General features: G+C 34.9%; 1 protein-coding gene across 1 annotated transcript in view; it reads right to left on the minus strand.

Moving 5' to 3' along the window:
• The window catches only part of LOC106059782 (receptor-type tyrosine-protein phosphatase T-like), an 80,079-nt gene that overhangs the window by 42,948 nt on the left and 15,153 nt on the right, over window positions 1-21,978 (minus strand). The window contains exons 4-7 of the mRNA XM_056029044.1: window positions 21,470-21,658; window positions 15,138-15,335; window positions 12,576-12,800; window positions 920-1,054 (exon numbers count right to left, since the gene is read on the minus strand). Of these exons, the coding sequence (XP_055885019.1) occupies window positions 920-1,054; window positions 12,576-12,800; window positions 15,138-15,335; window positions 21,470-21,658 (747 nt within the window). The remainder of the gene's footprint in view (window positions 1-919; window positions 1,055-12,575; window positions 12,801-15,137; window positions 15,336-21,469; window positions 21,659-21,978) is intronic.

The following is a 21,978-nucleotide window of genomic DNA, read 5'->3' on the forward strand; positions in this document are numbered from 1 at the left end:
TTAGTTTATCCAGGCTTAAGTAGATACTACACTGAACTGTTCGAAGGTGCGATGGCTTTAATTTGACGCTGCTTTATAACAATGAAATGCAATCCAGATAGGCTTAACGTCAAATAAACTGTTCGTATTGTAATCGATGAAAAAGTGTGTTATTCAGTAGCAAGCTCAAGATAGTCCATATTTAGTGCCCACAGCAGCGAAGTTGAAGTTTTCCTGTAATTAGTTCTTCAAAATACCTCTGTTAATCTACGGCACTCGTACAAATGTATCTAACAGTCAGATGATGATTTAACTCTCTTATTAATCCTTTTTCATGATTATAATCTCCACGCATGCAACAAAAGCAAAATGAAGATAAACGTCTTTTGGTAAAGGATGAATAAATTATGGATCACATTTACTGTCTAATGTCTTAGCATTTTAAATGGATCGGAACAGTGAATGGGTTGACAGGCTTCTGCAAAATCAATGTTATTGGACAGCGTTAATTTTGCTGCTCATTAAGAACTATATCACTTTAGGATGATGGTCTTATATCACGTCAATGAAGCTTCAAGTTTTGACAGTCTTCCCAATGTTGATGGTTAAACCTATTCAAGCCGCACGGAACACTAGAGTTCCGCAGAACACAGTTTGGGAGACATTGATTTATGTTATTTATGTTTATTAATTAAATGTTTTTAAGAAGAACTTGAAGATGTTTCTTCATAACGCACTTAATAATACATTTTACAAAACAGTAATAATTAGAAAAAAAATAAATAAATAAAATGCATTTAATTGGGTTAATTACTATCACATTCTAGCGAGCACTAAATACATAATAATAAAACGAGTGAGGGTTGGGCACCTTGGTACTACTTAGTTAAATATAAATTTAATGCATATTTACTTTACCATAAATACACATTTGACTTACCGACAGAGCACAAAGGAGGATTCTTGTAACCTATACACATAGTACTACAGTTTCCATTATCAACATGACAAGATGTACTGCAAGGCGATGGGCAAGCATTTTTACAGGCTAATCCCCAGGACCCTGGAATGCACTCTATAAAACACATTTTTTAAATATAATTACATAATATCTAAAATAGTGTGTTCACTATTTATATTTAAATCTAGTAACATATTTTTTAATGAGAGTACTTCTTGTATAAAGCTGATATTACTGATAACATTTTGCGAGAACGATTTTGTTTTCTTTTTTACTTTTAATAACTAATTATTGATAAATAAAACAAAAAAAAAGTAGTAGAAAAAGTCAAGGGCGTAACTATAAATTTTTCAGCATTTGGCGGCAGAGTGGCTTGAACTCCTTGGGGACCACTGTATTTGTCGTTTAGTATATATATATACTAGACATATGTTATCCGCGACCCGCGGGTCTTTATTTGAGCATTACTGTCGATATAGTCGCTGAGAATGTTTTGTAAACAATTAAACGAAATAATAATGTAATAAGTAAAGTAATATATATATATACTAGACATATGTTATCCGCGACCCGCGGGTCTTTATTTGCGCATTACTGTCGATATAGTCGCTGAGAATGTTTTGTAAACAATTAAACGAAATAATAATGTAATAAGTAAAGCGAATGTGTCAATATAAAAATAGGGTGAATGAAGCTATCAAATCAAAATAGCTAATAGGCTTAAATCCATTTGTTCAAATTAAAACATTTGCTTGTAGGCCTACATATATTTGATTAAAATTTGAGATGAATAGTCTTCATTTTGTATGTTCGTGTGTTACAGTATAAAGTAGATCTTGAGGTAGACATAGATCTAAATCAACACTAATCTTGAGTTAAAAATTGGCTTTTATAGAGTTCATTCTGTGTTGCGCATGCGTGACCTTTTTTCATGAATGAATATAGGCCTATCTCAACACGACTACGCAACTTTAGCGAACAGCGAACGAATGTATTTAAATGCTTAAGAAAAACAAATTTGAATGTTAAATTGATTAAAATATCAAATGAATGGACAATAATTAGTATGTTTATGTGTTAAAGCACAAAACTATCTTTGCGAAAAGAAGTTTTATCATCTTAGAGATCAATAAGAGTTTTAGACCTAGACCTAGGAATAGACTCAGTAGAGAGATGTGTTAATGTGTAACCAATTGGTAATGTCTAATGAAAGAATGTTCGCCAGGAAATCTGTAGTCACAGATATCAGGAAGTTATTTATGTAAAAATTGCTTTTGAAACACAAAATTAAAAGTTTAATTTTATTAGCTGACCTCCGAAAGGGGAAAAGACGCTATTATTTTTGTGTGAAATGTCTGTCCGTCTGTCCGTCTGTCCCGTTTAGATCTCGTAAACTAGAAAAGATATTGAAAATCCGACATCACAATATTTTAGACCATTCAAAGTTCTGATGCAACGGCTACTTTTTTTTTCTTATAGCGAAAAATCTAATTTTTAAAATCAGTTATGCAAGCTGTTTTTTAAAGAGAAAAAGCTAATTAGTATGCATTATAAGTTGGACCCAATTTAAGTTGAATAGCAATCTTATAAACTCCATTTTTCTGAACATTTTTATTATTGCGGACATCTTTTTTTAATATTTTTTTTTTGAGGATTCGTAAAAGAGATTGAGCCTTTTCAACAATTAGATCAATTATAAGACATCAGTTAGGCCAGGGAAGGCGCGGTGGCTGAGCGGTTAAGCGCTTGGCTTCCAAATCGGGGGTCCCGGTTTCGAGTCCTGGTGAAGACTGGGATTTTCAACTTTGAAATCTTTGGGCGCCTCTGAGTCCACTTAGCTCTAATGGGTACCTGACATTAGTTGGGGAAAAGTATAGGCGGTTGGTCGTTGTGCTGGCTACATGACACCCTCGCTAACCGTAGGCCACAAAAACAGATGAACTTTACATCATCTGCCCTATAGGCCACAAGGCCTTAAAGGGGAACTAGTTAGGCCAGGTTCACATCTAATTTTACATTCACTTACACCAGGGGTGGGCTAATTACGGCACGCGGGCCAAATGCGGCCCGCTGAAGTGTTTTATGCGGCCCGCCGACGCCTAAAGAAATCAGGTGTTCCCACACATAACACATATAAAAATGCAAATATATTTAAATAAATAATTGTAAATATCTATAGATCTAGAAATTATTGAAACTTTTGATTCTTATCACTTATCATGAAAAAGCTAAATAAACATTGTCTTTAAACGTCATTCTAAAAAGTTTAAAAGTAAACGAAGATTATTTAAAATGGCAATATTTCGAAACATTCAGTCAAAGACAAACACAAGCCAGTCTTTATTCAATTCTATCAAAAACTGTGTTGAAAGTGTTGGGTCAGCTTCTACAAGAAAACAAAATGTAACAACTAATGGAGCTCGTGCTTTGACTAAGAAAAACAGGCTTTTAACAAAATAAAGCATTGAATATCAAATATATAGTTGGAATTGATTTCTCAATGATCTTATTATTGGCACAGGGCCAGCCTTAGGCATAGACAAACTGCTTAGGGTACCCAATTGGTGAGGGCCTTGCACTAACTCATGTTGTATTATTTTAGAGAAGAAATATCGAAACTTGTCCTCAATGTTATTGTTGAAGTACAATAGGTTTTTAATAAATTGAATAGTTTTACTGTTGTCGCTTTTTTTTTTTTTTTTGAGGCCACCAAATTCACTTTGCCAAGGACCTCCAATTATCTGCCGGCCATGGCTGGCACTTCCGAGAAGTACTTGGAGATTTGGAACAAAACATTCCGATGTTCGGTTACACAGTAGAATCCACTGGCCTAGAAGAATATGGAATCTCAAGGACGAAATAGTTAGGTTCATTGAAGGACATTGATTGTGACCTTGTTACTAATATTTCTAACGAAGAGTTGAAGACAGACTTCATGTTTATCATTGGAGACATTGCAATGTTTTGTTTCCAAATGTGCATCTTAAATCTTTTCAAACAAAGTTATTCTACTTCTCGAGCCAGCGAGTGAAATCAGGTCTTATCATTTTCCTTAGCTGAAAGGTGAAACTATTTCTAGTGAAATGGATGAAATTAGAAGACCAATTTGGATTCCTTGTGGATTGTGGAATTTGAAAGCAAATTTTGAGACGTCAAGAACTTGGAGCTAGTATTTAATACCATTAGCTCACCATTTAATTATTTAGCTCCAGATGACATACCTCCAAGCAAAATATGACCTTAAAGAGAAATTCCAGTGAGTTCTTCCACAGAAGTTTCCCATATTTAAGAAAGCTTTGCTGCGAAGCTTTCACAGTATTCGGAACCTAATTCATCTGTGAACACGCTTCATTTCGTTTGTTTGAAAATTATGAAGTGTTAGAACAGGTCAATGCTCATTGACTGTAATTTGACAGCAGTCGCGAGAACAAAACAACTAGTAAGCTAGTTCTACAGTTACAGAACATTATGCACGGATGTAAACAGTTAAATGCTTCACATTAAGTACAATTGTACATTTGTGGTGAAATGTTGTGATGTAAAAAGACAATAACAAAATTTAAAAAGTTAATCGTAAAATTAGTTTAAGAAATTGCTAACTGTTGTTATAATTCCTCAATTGGGAGTAAAAAAATGTATGCGGCCCGCCAGTCCCCACGTTTTTTTAATGCGGCCCTCGGTAGAAAAAGGTTGCCCACCTCTGACTTACACCTATGCTTTGATCTGCGGGACCGTTGGGGCACTACACAAGATCTGTTAACCTTCTTTCTCCATTCTTATCTCTCATTTTATTTGGATGTTCTTTTGAAAATATTGAAGCCTGCCTGGGTGGACCTCTTCGTGGGCCGATTTTGAGTTTGTGTTTCTACACAAACTGTCTTTTGTAACCTTGTTATATAATGAAATCAATGGAGCTTATTTTGTATTGTCATGTGTCAAAGTAAAAAATTATCTGCGCAAAGTGTATTTCTTAAAATTAGATTTAGGTCTAAATTCTCTCGATCTTTTTTTATGTCAACATTGTAGACATGGCCTAGATCCATAAAATACTATAGCTGTAATAGAGTCGGACAACTTTATTTTTTTTTTAGGGTCTTAAGTTTGATTTAGGGCTACAATACATACACTACGGTTTAAGTTAGTACCCAAGGAACATTTCTGCCTAGTTTTATAAAGATTGGTCAAGCGGTTTTTGATGTCTTTAAGTCACATACATACATACATACATACATACACCTCACATTCTATTTTATAATATATATATATATATATATATATATATATATATTTAGAGAGAGATAAAGAGATATATATGTTGGCCTCATTCAGTCGTAGAACGACTATGGTTTATCTCGCACACTTCCTCATGTGGCTGTGGAGCTCTATTTTCGAGAGACACTCCCAAATAGCGCAGGTTAAGGTGGCTTTTGTTAGGGTAGAGGAGCGGGCCATTTTTCGTATTGTACGTTTTTCTTACTGAGCTAAGTACTTTCACTGACCATAGCTTTCTTGGTCACTGTCTCACTCCATCTGGTGAGGTCTAGAGTTATGTCTTCCAAATGATCAGTATTGATGTTCACTGATTTGAGGTCCCGTTTTTTTATCTATGTAACGGAGGTGGGGGCGACCAGTTTTTCTTGAGCCAAACGCGAGTTGTCCATAGAGGATGACTTTCGGGATGCGATTATCTTCCATCCGGCGAATATATCCAAGCCAGCGCAAGCGGCGTTGTTTGAGGCTGTAAATATGCTGGGAATACCTTTTCGCGCAAGGATCTCAGTATTGCACACTTCAGAGAGAGAGAAATAGATAGATAGATAGATGGATAGATAAATGGATAGATAGATAGATAGATAGACATAGATAGATAGATAGATAGATAGATAGATAGATAGATAGATAGATAGATAGATGGATAGATAAATGGATAGATAGATAGATAGATAGATAGATAGATAGATAGATAGATAGATAGATAGATAGATAGATAGATAGATAGATAGATAGATAGATAGATGGATAGATAAATGGATAGATAGATAGATAGATAGATAGATAGATAGATAGATAGATAGATAGATAGATAGATGGATAGATAAATGGATAGATAGATAGATAGATAGATAGATAGATAGATAGATAGATAGATAGATAGATGGACAGATAAATGGATAGATAGATAGATAGATAGATAGATAGATAGATAGATAGATAGATAGATAGATAGATAGAAAGTAGATAGATAGATAATATATATATATATATATATATATATATATATATATATATATAGGCCTATATATATATATATATATAGATAGATAGATAGATAGATAGATAGATAGATATGTGAAGAAACAAGTCCTTTTAAGTATAAACTGCCTTCTATTGTGCAGCATTCAAACATATCATAATTACAAGGCTAACATTATCTACAAATAACCAACTCCACTAGCTGACTTCCTCTCTTCTTGTTTACACACTCGTCACTTCCCGCAAGTCCCCTAACTCTCCAATACTCAACATTTGACCGTGTGTCACGGTTGACCACACACAGCAACGGTGTCACAACATATATATATTGTTGCAACTCTTGGGTAGGCACTCAACGTAAAGGCACACAACTCAACACAGTTGAACAGGAAATAAATAGTTGTGTTTATTCACTAGGACAAACACATAACATCCTCCAGCTTCTTCAGAGTCTTGCTACTAATTTACCAGTCCTTTACACAGCAACCCGAATGTGGACCAACGACAGCCTTCCCCGTCTGGCTCCAGGTCCCTTCTAGAACCTTCAGGCAGCACCAAAAGCTGGCTTCTTAGTTTCCCAAACATTCAGACTCTTCACAATCCCTGATGTACTGTTCTCTTCTAGTGTCTTCCTGTTTACTTTCAACAGTGCGCTAGTGCGCCTCTCAAGCACTGGTACAAGGCAGGGTTACAACAATATATATATATATATATATATATACATGGGCGTAGCCAGGATTTTTTTTCAGGGGGGGGTGAATTTTTTTCTCCCCCCCCCCGACTCCCCCCCCCCCCCCGACGTTTATTGTGCCCTAGAGTAGGTTCTTCCATGAGTTAGTGAAAAAATTGTAGATTTCCCGACGTTACTAGCAAAGGGGTCTGGGGGAGCGCTATGAAGCCCCGCCGCCAAGCACTATTTCTTATATTGAAAACCAACAAAATGCATATTCTGAGGTATCTACAGTGCATTTTCCTGCTATTAAAAAGTTCTATTTAAAAAACCTAATGTGCTATTCTTACTGACTTAGACCCTCCCTCGTCGTTCGGCGCATTTGAAGTCAAGCTGTTTCCATAAAATTGTGGACTCCCCGCCATTACTAGCAAGGGGTTCTGGGGGAGCGCCAGTAGCTCCCCAGCGCGGGGCGAAGCCCCGCCGCCAAGCACTATTTCTGGTATTGAAAGCCAACAAAATGCATATTCTGAGGTATCTACCGTCCATTTTAATGCTATTAAAAAGTTTTATTTCAAAAACCTAATGTGCTATTCTTACTGACTTAGACCCTCCCACGCCGTTCGGAGCATTTGACGTCAAGCAGTTTCCATAAAAATCTGTCACTGGTAATGTCTGAAGCCTCTTCCCACCTACCATGAGGACCTCCATGAATGAGTGGCGTCAAGTTGTACTAGGATATCATTGCAACTCTTCTTATGCGTAATTCATTTTGTTGGAGAACATGTCCCGCAAACCTCATGCGTCGTTCTTTCACAATCTTACTAAGGGGTCGACTCCCTTTCGGCATAGAATTTCCTTAATTTAGATCCGATCTCTATAACTGACTCCTGAAATCTGTCTTAGCCATCTTTGTTGAGCTATATTTAGTGTTTTTCGATTTCGGTAGATGACTATTCACTGCAGTTTATTAATGGAGCCCTGCCACTGGTAAAAATGTGTAACCTCTCTTGAATACGCTCTTGGAATTAAGTGACTGTAGTTTGCTTTAGATTTTATATCGAAAAGAGAAGTTTTATCGTCAAAATCTTCTGTTGGGGGTTTTTCACCTCAAAATGCTCTGTAGGGGGATCTTAGACTCAAAACCATCTGGAGGGGTTTTAAACTTTAAAAAAAAGAAGAAACTCAAAACCCCCGATTGGCTTGGCTACGCTCAAATAATTTTAGTCTGTAATTTGCTTTTTTTTATATTGAAGATGTATTTTTAGCACCAAACCCCTCTGAATGGGGGTTTAAACTCAAAACCCCTTTCGGCAACGCTCATAGCATTTTGAGTGCGTAATTTGCTTTTTTTTTTTACACTGAAGATGGCGGGGGGTTTAAACTCAAAACCCCTTTGACTACGCTCATAGATTTTAGAGTGAGCAATTTTCTTTTATTTATATTGAAGAGGTACTTATTAGCTTCAAACTCCACTTGAGGGGAGTTTAAACTCAAAACCCCAAAGACTACACTCATAACATTTTTAGTGTATAATTTGCTTTTTTTTATTATTAAAAACAGAGGTATTTTTTATCTTCAAACCCCACTGAAGTGGGGTTTAAACTTAAAACTGAGTCAAAACCCATTTAGCTAAGCTCATAACATTTTGAGTGCGTAATTAGCTTTTTTTTATATTAAAGAGGGGGTTTATCGTAAATTTTAGACGGGGTTTTAAAATCAAAATCTTCCTTAACTGTGCTCTTGGAATTAGGGGATTTTCGTTTGCATTTTTTTTTTTTTGTTTTATAGAAGAGGGGGAGTTAACTGCAAAAACCCCAGGTAGGGGGTTTAAAACTCAAAACCCCTGGTAGGGGTTTTTAAACTCGAACCCCCCTGGTAGGGGGTTTTAAACTCAAAACCCCTTTGGTTGTGCCAGGGCAAGTGATGGTTTAGTATTAAAATCACACCTAAAATAAACAAAATCAAAGCAAAAAATCAGTCAATAAATTCCGACTCCCCCCCCCCCAAGGGGGGGGGATTTCATTTCGGGGGGGTTTGAACCCCAAGAACCCCTCCCTGGCTACGCCCATGTATATATATATATATATATATATATATATATATATATATATATATATATATATATACGAGACAGATATTACCCGCTGCCCGCGGGTCTTAACGTGCGTATTGCTGATGTGGTCACTGATATAGTGCATATGAAACTATTCAAGAAAATAATAATGTTATAAGTAAAGCAAATGCATGATTTCATTTTTGGCAGAAATGTTCATTTGGGTACTAACTTAGACCGTAGTGTATGTATTGTAACCCTAAAACAAAATTAAGACCCTCAAAAGCAAAAAAGTTGACCAACTCTATTCAAGCTATAGTATTTTATAGATCTAGGCTTTGATTACAATGTTCACATGAGAAAAGATCGAAATGATTTAGACCTAGATCTAATTTGAAGAAGTACACTTTGCGCAGATAGTTTTTACTTTGACACATGACAATACAAAATATAGTCTATTGATTTCATTATTTATCTTCTTCTTCTTATATAATACAGACGTTACTTCAAAAAAGAAGATGATTACGTCCTACGCGTCATGCATTTAGTCATGCATATTAACCAATGACTTAAATTCTGCCAAGTCACTGGTTTTCCTGGCTAGTTCAGGCAACCCAATCCATGCTCTAATAGCACTAGGGAAGAAGGAGTATTTGTACAAATTTGTCCTAGCATATGGGAAGAGGAATGTGCCTTTATCTTTGTGTCTTTCAGAGTATTTTATTAAATTTTGTTTTTGTATTTGAAGATTCAGTGTTTTATGAATGATTGCTACTTTACTTTTGAGCCTTCTGTCCTAAAGGCTTTCTAAATTTAGTGATTTTACTAAAGGTGTTACTCTAGTCAAATGTGAATATTCGTTTGTTATGAATCGCACTGCTCTATTTTGTGTCTGTTCTAGTTTCTTAATGTTTTCTTGAGTTGAGGGGTCCCAAACAGAGGATGCATATTCTATTATTGGCCTAACCAAGGTTAAATAACATTTTAGTTTTATGTTCTTATTTGATTTATAGAAATTTCTTTTAATAAATCATAATGCTTTGTTTGATTTTTTTGTAGTTTCATCAATATGTGGATTCCATGACAGTTTTTCATTTATTATAACACCTAGGTATTTTGCGTTTTTAGTTTGTGTTACTGGTTTGCCATGAATAAGATAAGTGGAATTAATTTGTTTTAGTTTTTTTTGTTACTCTTAACAACTGACATTTTTCAGGGTGGAAAGACATGCTCCAATTTGATTCCCATTTCTGTAATTCATCTAATTCTCTTTGTAAAATTTCTGTGTCTTGTGTTGTTTTTATTGTTCTATATATTATGCAATCGTCTGCAAATAATCTGACTTTTGTTCCTGAAGTAATGCAATTTGGTAAATCATTTATGTATATTAAAAATAGTAGTGGACCCAAGACTGTTCCTTGAGGTACACCTGAGTTTACTGTTATCGGTGTTGATTTAGAGCCATTTATTATTACAGTTTGTTCTCTTCCTATCAGAAAGTCCTTAATCCACTGATTCAGTGGACCATTAATGCCGAAATATTTTAATTTTTTAAGCAAACTATGGTGGTGAACTTTGTCAAAAGCCTTAGAAAAATCTAGTAAGATAGCATCTATTTGTTCACTATTATCTAAACCTTTTGAAAAATCATCAATTAGTCCTATTAGTTGTGTTTCACATGATCTATATTTCCTAAAGCCATGTTGGTATGGTGTGAGGACATTATGTTTGTCTAAGTGGTTTATGATGTTGCTACATATTATGTGTTCTAGGATTTTACATGTGATGCTGGTAAGTGATACTGGTCTGTAGTTTCCTGTGTCAGATTTTTCTCCTTTTTTAAATAGGGGGATGACATTAGCTTCTTTCCAGTCCTTTGGTACTCTGCCCTGGTTAAGTGAAGCCTGAAAGAGTATTTTGAACATTGGGGCTAGCTCATTACTTAGTTCTTTGAGTACTCTAGCTGGAATACCATCAGGTCCAGAAGCTTTATTTGGTTTGGTGTTGGCTAATAGTTTTTGAATTCCATTTTCTTGTACTACTATATCTTCTATGTTGTCTACTTGGTTCAAATTCAGTAATATGTCTTTGTCTCCTGGGGCTGAGAATGCTGATGCAAAGTATTTGTTTAGGATGTTTGCTTTAGTTTCATTATCATTATGTATTATGTTATGTTCATCTTTTAATGGCACTACGTCTGTTGTTTCCATTTTCTTAGACTTAATGTATGACCATAGGTTTTTGTTGTTATCTTTAGATGTTACATTGTTTATGTATTCACTCTGCAGCTGTCTGCTTACTTTTTGGGTTAAGTGTTTAATTTTTATATACTTTTTGTAAACTCTTTCTGCATTAGTTTCTTTAAATTTTCTATATAGGTTTTCCTTCTGTTTACAAAGCTTCTTTAGTTTATTATTAAACCAGCATTTATTTATTTTGTTTGATGTGTATTTAGTTGGTATATGATTTTCTATATTGCTTTTAAGATGGTTTTTAATAAAATTCCAGAGGTCATCGACTGGTTGGTTAATGTCTTTTTCTAATAAGAATGTTTGTTGAAAGTTTAATGCAGCTTGGTGTAGTTGTGTTAGGTTACATTTATTCCAGAGTAAGATTTTTCTTTTGGGTTTTGTATTGGCTACTGCTTTTATCTGACTGTGTATTTTTATGATCTCATGGTCTGATAGACCAGGGATAATATCATAATCAACTACTAATCCAGGTCTGTTGGTTAAGAAGAGATCTAATGTGTTGTTTAATCTAGTTGGCTTTTTAATGATTTGATCTAAACTTAGGTTGTGTAAAGTTTCTATGAATAGCTCATTTATGTCCTTAAGGTTTTGGTGTTTATCTATGGTTAGTGTTTTCCAATTTATATCAGGTAGGTTGAAATCACCCATAATCCAAAAAACTGCATTTTTATTTGTCTCTTTAAGTGTAGTAATCTGATTACATAGTTCCTGCATGTATTCTAAACTAGAATTTGGTGGTCTGTAAATGCTGCCTATTATTAGGGATGTTGAGGTGGTATTAATTTTACAAAATGTTGATTCTATATTTTTTGAGTTAGGTAAGGTAATTTCTTCTGCTATTTAATGAAATTAACCTTTAAATTTGTGTTTTAAAGGCATTTTTACATAAATTCGTTCAGTATATCTACGAATTTAGAATTCCTCAAGTACATTCTTTTATTAGGCAGTACACAATAGGTTAAACATCTCTCTATTTCTAGGTCTAAAACTTTAATTCAACTCTTAGATGATAGAACTTTTCTTCGCAAAGATAGTTTAATATTTTAACACATGAACAAACTAATTATAGTCAATTCATTTCATATTTTAATCAAATTAACATTCAAATTTGTTTTTCTAAAGCATTTGAGTGCAACTCTATTCTTAATATCCAGTGTACTCAGGTCAATTAGCTATTTTTAGCTCCATTCATAATATTTTTTTATTCATGAATTTATGCATTCTCTTTACTTATAACATTATTATTTTCTTTAATTGTTTCTAATGCACTAAATCATTGACTACATCAGCAATACACAAGTTAAGACCCGTGGGCAAGCGGTAATGTCTGTCTAGTAGCATAAGAAAATTAGCGTTTTATTAATTAAGTAATTCAATGTCCAATACCAAACTAATAATAATTACCTCCATATGCTTCAAACTCATTTAACGATACATATGGTATTGTTTCACTGTTATATATATTTGTCTGCGTAATTTTTGCTCCAGAAATATAATTCTTTATTACATACAATACAGAGTAGACATATTTAAAGGCTGTTCCTGACTTCTCTGTGTAGTAGTGTACAAAGGTGTTGTTTATATGTACAGACAGATTGAAACCTTTTAGCCGATTTTGCACGCCATCCTCTGAAAACAAAAAAGCACAAAGTAAGGCACAGGTATGTATGTATCTCTGAACTATGCTCGAATAAAGCGTTACAACGAACACCGTAGAAAGAAATTGCACAACTCTATGAAATAAATAGAAATTCGTGGATCTAGGTGGAAAGAAATGTTTACATGTGTCACGCATGCACTAAGCAGAACATCTATCTATAGCAAAGGCTAAATTTATTTGTAAGGCTAGGTAACTTATATTTAAGGAGTGAAAGAGGGACACATGGGACTTGAACATAAATCATAAAGCAATGATTGCTTTCTAAACATTTTATGTTACAATCACCTTCATCTTCACTTATTCCTTGGCCTTTTGGACCGCTGGGGCATACACAGGATTTGTCAACCGTGTTTCTCCATTTCTTTGTGTCTTTTGAGTTAGATAGAACCACTTTTTTATGACTGGCCCATTCATTTATTATGTAGTCTTCCCATCGCTTAGTTTTTCTTGTTCATGGTACTTTTCACTTCTTCTTTCTTCTTTTTCTTCGTTCTCATTGTTATGTTGGAGTGTTCATATGACTAGACCAATACATGAGATGAACTGCGCAGTGGTTTCCAAATCAGGGAGCTCTCCATATAGTTTTCTTTCTATTCGGGTGTTTTGGGGCCAATGTTTTATACGGGCCTCTTGGTCAGTTTTGGAGGACTTGTTCGCATTTTCTGGTGATACTCCACATGGGCAGATTTCATTGGTTCCAATTTTGAGCTTTCGGTAAATGTGTTGTCGCATTCTGTTGTGTCCGGTCCTAAGTCGAAATATTAGACGTTGGTCTTGTCGGGATAGCTTATAGTAAGCGTCATCTTTCTTGTGATTTGGATGGGAGCTCGTCCATTTCTCATTTATTTTATTTACAATTTATTTCTTCATTTCTTCTGGATAGCGTGCAGAGTTTGTTTGTGAGTTAGTACTGTTCACCGAAGGAATGTATTTTGCAATTCCCGCAGACCTTGTAATACGGCCATAGAGTTTTAGTTTGCTTTTATTTAAAATAGTAAGCAGGACATCGTGTCTTCTGAGATATCACGTTGTACAACTCAGAATAGTATTCCTCCAATCTTCTTATTACATCCTTTTCCTCAATAACGCACCAATTATTTGTAAGGTTTAGTTGTTTTGCAAGATGGTGTCATATATTTATCTTCAGTTCTCTAGAATTTTTCGATTTCAAATCATACTTCACGATTAAATGTTCTATTAGTGTTTCCATCTTTATACTATTTTTTTACAGGTCCAATTGGAGTTCGCTGGAATGAATAGTCTTAAAAAACCAAGCATTTTTTGTTTTGTTTTTGGTAGAATTAGTTGGATAGAAAGGCAAAATTTAACCCATTTAAGATCAATAATTATTTTTTTAATTCCAATATTTTCTGAAGAAGACACTTTTGACCTAAAGGGCCTAATTAATTTCATCAAGTATCTCTTTATCGTTGATTATCAAAGAAAGAAGTATTAGCCAAAAAAACTGCAGGCTTTTGTTTCCAGGATGGAACATCTTTCAATGCAAAGCAATCCATTTGGAATCCACTGTTAATTAAGCCGCTTTTCTTTCTAAATTATTCGGCACAATTTTTGTAAAAGTTTACAATTTTCGCTACTTCATTACTTTTTCTAATCAACCCGGCGTAATCTTAAGTAGTAAGGTCTTTTTGATTTTGGTGGGGCACTGTTCGTGAAATAAGAAGTATAGTGTTAGAAAATCGTAACATCAGAGAAAAAAAATCACTTCTTTGTGTGTTCTATGTAGGTCAATAAGAAATCCAATTTAGTTATTGAATTGTATATTCTATATTGAAAATTAGAGAAAATTGAAATGTTATTTTTATCTAGTTGTTGTCACCTACGATATTTAGCAAGGCAACGCGTCATGAGGTCATGAACTTGTAGCGCTAGATAAAAATAAACGTCGAATTTGACTAATAGTATTAATTAAATAAACTCTATTTAACGTTATGTTAAAATCACTGAGAGTTCAAGGATTCATATTTCACTCTCTAATAGTTTTGACTTTACTATTAAATAAGAATACTTATTTTAAAAATAGATCTAGATCTATAACTTACTTTTATTTCATTGACAGATCTAGATCTACATATAGTAAACTATTTCTTTTGATTAGAGGCTAACACTCTTATAGTCATAAAAATAACTTTCAGTTTTAGACATGAGTGGCCTCAAAAGTTTATCAAACGTAAACAAGACAACTAAGTTAATTATAAATAAACAATTTTCAATTACATTTTTTTTAATTTCTATTGGTAAGGACTATTATTTAGTCATATAACATAAAAAAAATATTGACTTACTTCTGTTATATATAACAAATTTATTAATGTTATAATCTTGATCAAATTGGACAGACCAAAAGGGCTTGTCATCATTTGTATGACTACAACCACCATATAAACAACTATTCATTACTAGACCATCAACAGCAAAATATGCTTTATAGGGACCTAAGCTGGAAGATTCCATAGTATTTCCATAAAGAGCAATGTTCCTGCCTAAGAGTAAAACACAAAATAAAACATTTTGAATGCAGAAAAATGTAATAATAAATTATTTTGGTAAACGGAATAATAAATAAATAATAACATACTTTGTAATGTAAACATGATCCGCATTCAACCTTACAATGATAATATATAGTGTAATAACTTATAGGAGGCAATTCAACGAGATATAAATGTTTATTTACACTGACACATGACAAAAACATAGGACATCTGCCTTGAGCACAGCATCTTCATCTCGGCTCTAGATTTGGGCGGAAATCGTTCTCTTCTAATGTCAACATCTTTTTTCTGTCTAGTTTCTGGCATTGCGCGCCTTCTGCACTATCTTGAATGACGGTGCGCATGGCGGAGTTATACTATTGCCCACTTCTTAGCGCTTTTCGTCCCGAAAAGAAACATTGCGGTGGAGGTTCGACAGTTTAGGTGAAGGTCGATCGGTGGGAACCACAGGTGGCAGGGAGCGTGTTTCACACGAAGTCATCTGCACTGTTCTCTGCAGTCTGTTCTTGAGACGATGACGTGATCGTTTGACACAAAGAAAGAGTGAGTAGAGCACTAATTTCGTCAACATAGCCGTTGATCGGACACGCTGTTTTGAAAGACCTTCCCAACAGACGCCTCTCAAGGGAGCTGCTGGTCCACATGAAGCCACGTTGCAAACAAAGTCCATCATCTAACAGTCTTACGTCCAGGCGATAGACCTTTTCAAGTTCGAGTTGCAGAGGTCTTCCTCTTGTCAGCTCAGATTTGCCTGAATAAACATTCCGTCTATGCCAATATCGATGACGATGGCAGAAATACACATGTCCTTGTGGTGGTTTTCTTGGCATCTACATTCTCTGTTTGAATTGCCGTAAGTAAACATCTGGATGAAGTTGTCAAGCTTCGAATTTCTCTCGTGAGCACCGGCAGATAGGTCTTGAATGTCCACAACAACAGGCTTAGACGCAGACCCAACGTTGTCTGGGTCTGCCCGACTCATTGAGGTACTCGTTGCAGGAATGTTAGGAACAAACTCTTTACGCACATAACAGACTTCAGTTCCTCCATTTGTCTCTTTCCTTTCGATTCGTGTCTGCCCGATTTTCGATCTTAAATAGTTTTTAATCAAATTCAGTTTTAAAAAGCTTCTTTCACGTGAAGCCACTGACATGCATATGGTAAGAAACAGTTGAAGGCTATGTACAAGGGTTGGAAGAGATTCTTTGAACTCCCAAAGTATATAAAATTTAAAAAAATCAAGAACTGCCCAGTTTTTAGCTTCTTCAACATTTACTTTTTGCCTATAAATGTCTTCTCAGTCTTGGTATTTCTGTTAAAATATCGTCTTGTGATAAATTATCAAATGTTGCTACCAATTTGAAACGGACTTCAACAACTCTTTGTCATTTGCTGAAATTAGACATTTCGGCTAAATAGTTTCAAATATATGTGTTATCTCATTGATCGCTTCCAGTCTGAGTTGAAGCTCAGCATAAATAAGATCAATGCACTCAAGCAATGATCTCTAGTTTTCTTCCTGTATAGTGAGTCCGACATCTTGCACTTGCTCTCCTGGCATTTGTTTAAATTTCTAATTTGTCTTACTATTAAAATATCATGCTGATTTGATTTAAGAAGAGCCATCTCAATCGCATTTTGAGCTAACGTGCCACGCTTTTCATAGAAAAAAAAGTGTAAGCGCCTGTAGCTTGGCCACTACCTTATCAATAGTTAATCCTTTAGTTTGAAGGTACTCTTGTGTATCATTGACCTCTTCTAGTACATCAGCCCAAAAGAAAAGGAAACAAAGAAATGTCAAATCACAGACTGCTGGCAATAGTCCTTGACCTGCGCCTCGGGTGTTTATATTTCCAGAACGAGGGCAAGGAGCTTCAATAGCTGTAATACATTCATCAAATCTTTCTTTCACGGCTCTAACAGCAGCATGATGAGCGCTTTAGCGAGTTGTTGATAGCCTTTTTAATGACATTCCGGTATGTTTAACTAAAATATCACATCGATGAGGAGAAGCGGCAAAGAAAGAAAACATTCTTTCAAGAATAACAAAAAATGCAATACAAGAAGCATTTTCTGAAAAAGAACGTTGACCACATTGGTAAAGCACAACACAAGATCTGTCAACCGTCTTTCTCCTTTCCTGTTACTGTTCCCTGAAAAAATGTCCTTGCGAGCCTAGAGAACCTTGTCATGTGGCCATAAAGATTGAGTTTACGTTTAGTAGTTTGGGTTAGGGTTGTAAATAGACACGTTGATCTATATTGAGCAACACTTGGTCAATCAAGTGTGCGTGTGTCGCACAGCGTAATTCAGTCATGTCAGATGGTACATGTTTGTACCAATAATATTGTGTTTATTTTCAAAACTATTCTAGATTTATTAAGAGATAGGCCGTTGATCTAGACGCCAATGACATAGATCTAGGTGCAGATCGACAATAAATAATAGAATAAATATTGATGTAGAAATAATTGGAAGTTGTAGAGCAGGGTTGAGCTTAAAAATGCTTCTAGTTATGGAAAATATTTAAGAAGTTATTTTATATGTTGATACAAGAGGTACCATAATTTAGTCAACAGTAAGGACAACTTAGCATAAAAGTAAACCAATATGTCAACTGCTTCAGGTCACTACCTATAAAAGTGTAGGAAAAAGATAATAATAGAGGCCAAGACGAACTAGAATTACGTGGCTAGGAAATGACCGCTTATGTTCAGCAGATGATGACTATGGAACAAGGAAGGATCAAAGAAGAAGCAGGACGCTTAGAGAAAGAGCAAATTAGAGAAGCAGAGTGCCTGGAGAGAGAGAGAGAGAAAGTTAGAGAAGTGGAAAGAGCCAAAGAAAAGGAAAGAAAAGAGGCAGAGCGTCTAGAACGGGAGAATATTTAGAGAAAGCCTAAAGAAGAGGCAGACTGTTTAGAGAGGGAAAAGGTCAGAGAGAATGAGAGGAAAGTAAAAATACAAATAGAGCAGATGATGACAGAGGCTGGTGCAAGTGTGTCCACTGAAGGTTACTGCAACAATTGCGCCAACACGAAAAACCGAAGTAGAATCTTTATTGTCCGTGAGGAAATTTGTCTTACAATTTGTGCATTACACCAAAGAAAACATTATAACTATGAAAAAAAATGTACGAGCTTAAACGGCTCGAGTTTAAGCTGTGGCAAAGTTTAACGTCCGAGAAAATAAGTGGTCCGAAATCTTGTTGGATTTCGTGCATGGACAAGCTGTTACGATCTGCTAAAACCACGACCACTCCATGCAGACTAGCTATCAAATACTAAAGAAAGAACTGTTAAATGCCTACGGACACAACACTTCAACATTTCGTAAGAAATATTTAAAAAATACGCCAGGTAGATCCGCTATCGACCATCAATCTAGAAAATGACTTATTCTGTAAATGGTTGATGGTTCGAGAACGTAGAGAACATTTATGAAACTCTAAAAAAAAGTTATCCTAATATATAACATCAATAAATGCAACCCTCATCTACATTCCTTTATAAAGGATAGAAACCCTAAGGTAACCAAAGAGACTGTAGAATTTCAGAAACGCCCATCCGAATAATCCACTTTCGGATAAAGACCAGGAGAAAATCATTGATCTGGTAGGTTATGTTAAAGGAAATAACGTTAGGGATAGGGAAAGTGATGATAGAAAAAAGGATAATCTTGGGAAAACGAAAACAATGGTAGAGAAAGCTCTGTTAGGAGAAATGATAGAACTAAAGCGGGGAATAAAAACTCTAGCGAATTAACCTGTTGTATTGTCTGGAAAACGGGACCTTTTGCTAATCGGTGTAGGGGATCTAAAGGCAAAAGAACAGAGAATAGGGACACACAGGATAATAATTTCAATTGTGACAGGGGAAACTACCAAAGAAATCGTAGACAAGAGAGGGTGAACAGTCCAGAGAGGATGAATTTTGCAAATAGCCTTTATATCAGGGAACGCACTAGCGATGAAAGTAAACCAGAAGAAGAAATTAATTTCGCGCACAACTTTATCCAGGAATAGTAAATAATAGACAAGTGAATGTGATTCGTGTCACAGCTAGCAGTACTCTCATGGTTAGACGATGGTTAGTTACAGCTAGAGATTATAATTGCTTTTTAAAAATATTTAGATTTGCAGACGGCAGAGTGATGCGATTTCAGGGTTGCAAAGCATTTATTAGATCACCTTTGTATACGGGGTAATGTGAGGGTGAAGCCATGCCGAGGTTATATTCTACTAGTGAATGAAGTAGGCGTCAGAACCCCTACTGACAAACAGGTGAAAAGTTGGCAAATGAGGTTTAACAACAAGAGGCGAAACGAACCTATTAAAGACATAATTTATTTTAACTGCAATAAACATATGCATATCGCTAGAGAGTGTTGGAGTAGGGCAGAATGGTTTGAACAGAGGATTGCTATTTCTGATAGAAGGCGCTAGCCAATATTCGTTAGGAATGATAGCCACAAATCATACAGGGGAAGATGGTCGAGTAAGAAGAGATGTAATTGTAAACTCTAGTTGGAGAGAGCAGATGCATGGGTCGTGCAGATAGCCAGTATGAAATAACGCTATACGACTGTAGAATGTACATAAATATGTACATTGTAAATAGATGCTGTTTCAATTATTTTATTCGTTATCATTAGTTTCGTCTACTATCATATCTAGACAGGGAATATGGTGTAAAGTACATTACAAATAACTTTGCGAATACAGTTAATTTTGTAATTTTGTTGTTTGAGGCTATAGTTGTTTTGGCTCAGGTTGTTGAGATTCTTGTTCGACTAGATAGGGTATGAATAATGCGTAACGTTGTCTTAGTGTATTTGAACCAAGGAAAGATATTTCGAGTAAGTAATATAATTTCGCATACTTTTATGTGTTTATGATCATACATCAGAAAAGAGTTAAGTCACTTAGGAACAAGTATGTGGAGAGAGTAAATGCAATACACATATTGATGCCCGAAAAATGTTAGGTGATAGTGGGAGAAAGAGTAGTAATAAATGTTAATTTGTTGTGCTTGGCCAGATGTTTGTTCTGACAAGTGATGGAAAAACGGTGTAACCACTGGGACAGAAATAGACAAGGTATAATTAGACACAAACAATGTGTGGACTCTAAAATACTATGTCTATGGTCACCTTTGGGACATTACATTGAACATTACAGTCCGATGAAACTTGAGCTAAGAAACTTAAATGATGAGTGTGCTTGGACGAATTTGACTTTGGACACACAATAAAGATCGGGAGGAGAAGTTGAAGCCTAAAGACTAAAGTTGTTTTGTCTATTTATGTTTCCCCATATAGTTTGGCCTTTCACTTACACGATATGTAAAAAATTGACTTTATTTTTTCTTTAGTGGGTTGCTGAGGCAATATTAAAGATTTATTATAAACTTTGTATATAGTGTACTTAGCTACAATGAAGCGACTAGGAAAAACTAGAATAGGTTTTGAGAAAGAATAGTGAAATGGAAACCTTTTTAAACAAACTACTTTTGGCGGATTTAGTGATTAAACGTAGAGATTTACCTAGACGACAATCGACGGTTCCCTTTTTTATTATTAAACTTAATCGACATTCGCCATCAGCGTCGACAAACTTCTACTGTTGGCCTTTCGACATTATTGGGTTTCGTTATCTGAGTGTTACCTCCTTTTGACTTATCTGCATTACACAGCGTGGAAAACACCTAACAACATTAAGTATTTTCTGAGACAGATCATGTGGAAGTGGTTCTTTTTTTTTTTTTTTTTTTTGCATGTCTTTTATATATTGTCCACGTTTCTTGGGTATAGAGCAATGTGGGGAGGACGACAGCTCGATAGATCTTAGCTTTTTGTTTATGGTAATATCTCGTCTAACTCAAACGGGTTAGTGTAATTTTATCGCAATTTCTTAATTAGCACATTTTCTAGTTTGACATACGTCATGCAGGAAATGAAGCGTAGAAAAGGTGCCCGTAAAAAAATGTTAGACTACATCACATAAGTATATTTTTATAAACAATATAGAGGAAAATGATTTATAAATAATTAATATTTTAGGCTTACTTTATGAAATCAAATGTAAACGAGAAAAGTAAAAGTCAGAATTTTTTTTATACCTACCTCCACTGATATAAATAGAGCACATTTTGTCAACAATGTCACCTTCTAGCTTTAATGCTCTTATAGGATTCTGAACCTCACATTTAATGTCTAAGGTGGTTTCATCAAGAATAAATACTGTAGTATTCTTACATAGCGAATATATGTCTGTATCGTAAGCAAAACTGAGGCTGACATTTGTAAAAGTAACTGAAAAATGAATATTACATTAGATTCGGTGAATAATAAAATCAAAGAATAAAATAGTGCATTAAAAAAATCTTAAGAATGATAAATATGTACGAATATAGAAAATGCATGGCATTATCAAACAATATCTTTAAACTATAATATCGAAAATATAAGTATTCACGTGAATGTTCTATATTACTTTTCTTCTTTAGCTTTAGCTAGTCAAAAAAGTGTGTATTTTAATGAAAAAACAAGCAGTTGCATATAAACAGAAAAATGAGACTAATGAAATAAAAGGAGGTAACCATTACACTTTTAAATCCAAAACAGTTATATTC

This window comes from Biomphalaria glabrata, chromosome 5 (assembly GCF_947242115.1).
Source record: "Biomphalaria glabrata chromosome 5, xgBioGlab47.1, whole genome shotgun sequence".
Classification (NCBI taxonomy): domain Eukaryota; kingdom Metazoa; phylum Mollusca; class Gastropoda; family Planorbidae; genus Biomphalaria; species Biomphalaria glabrata.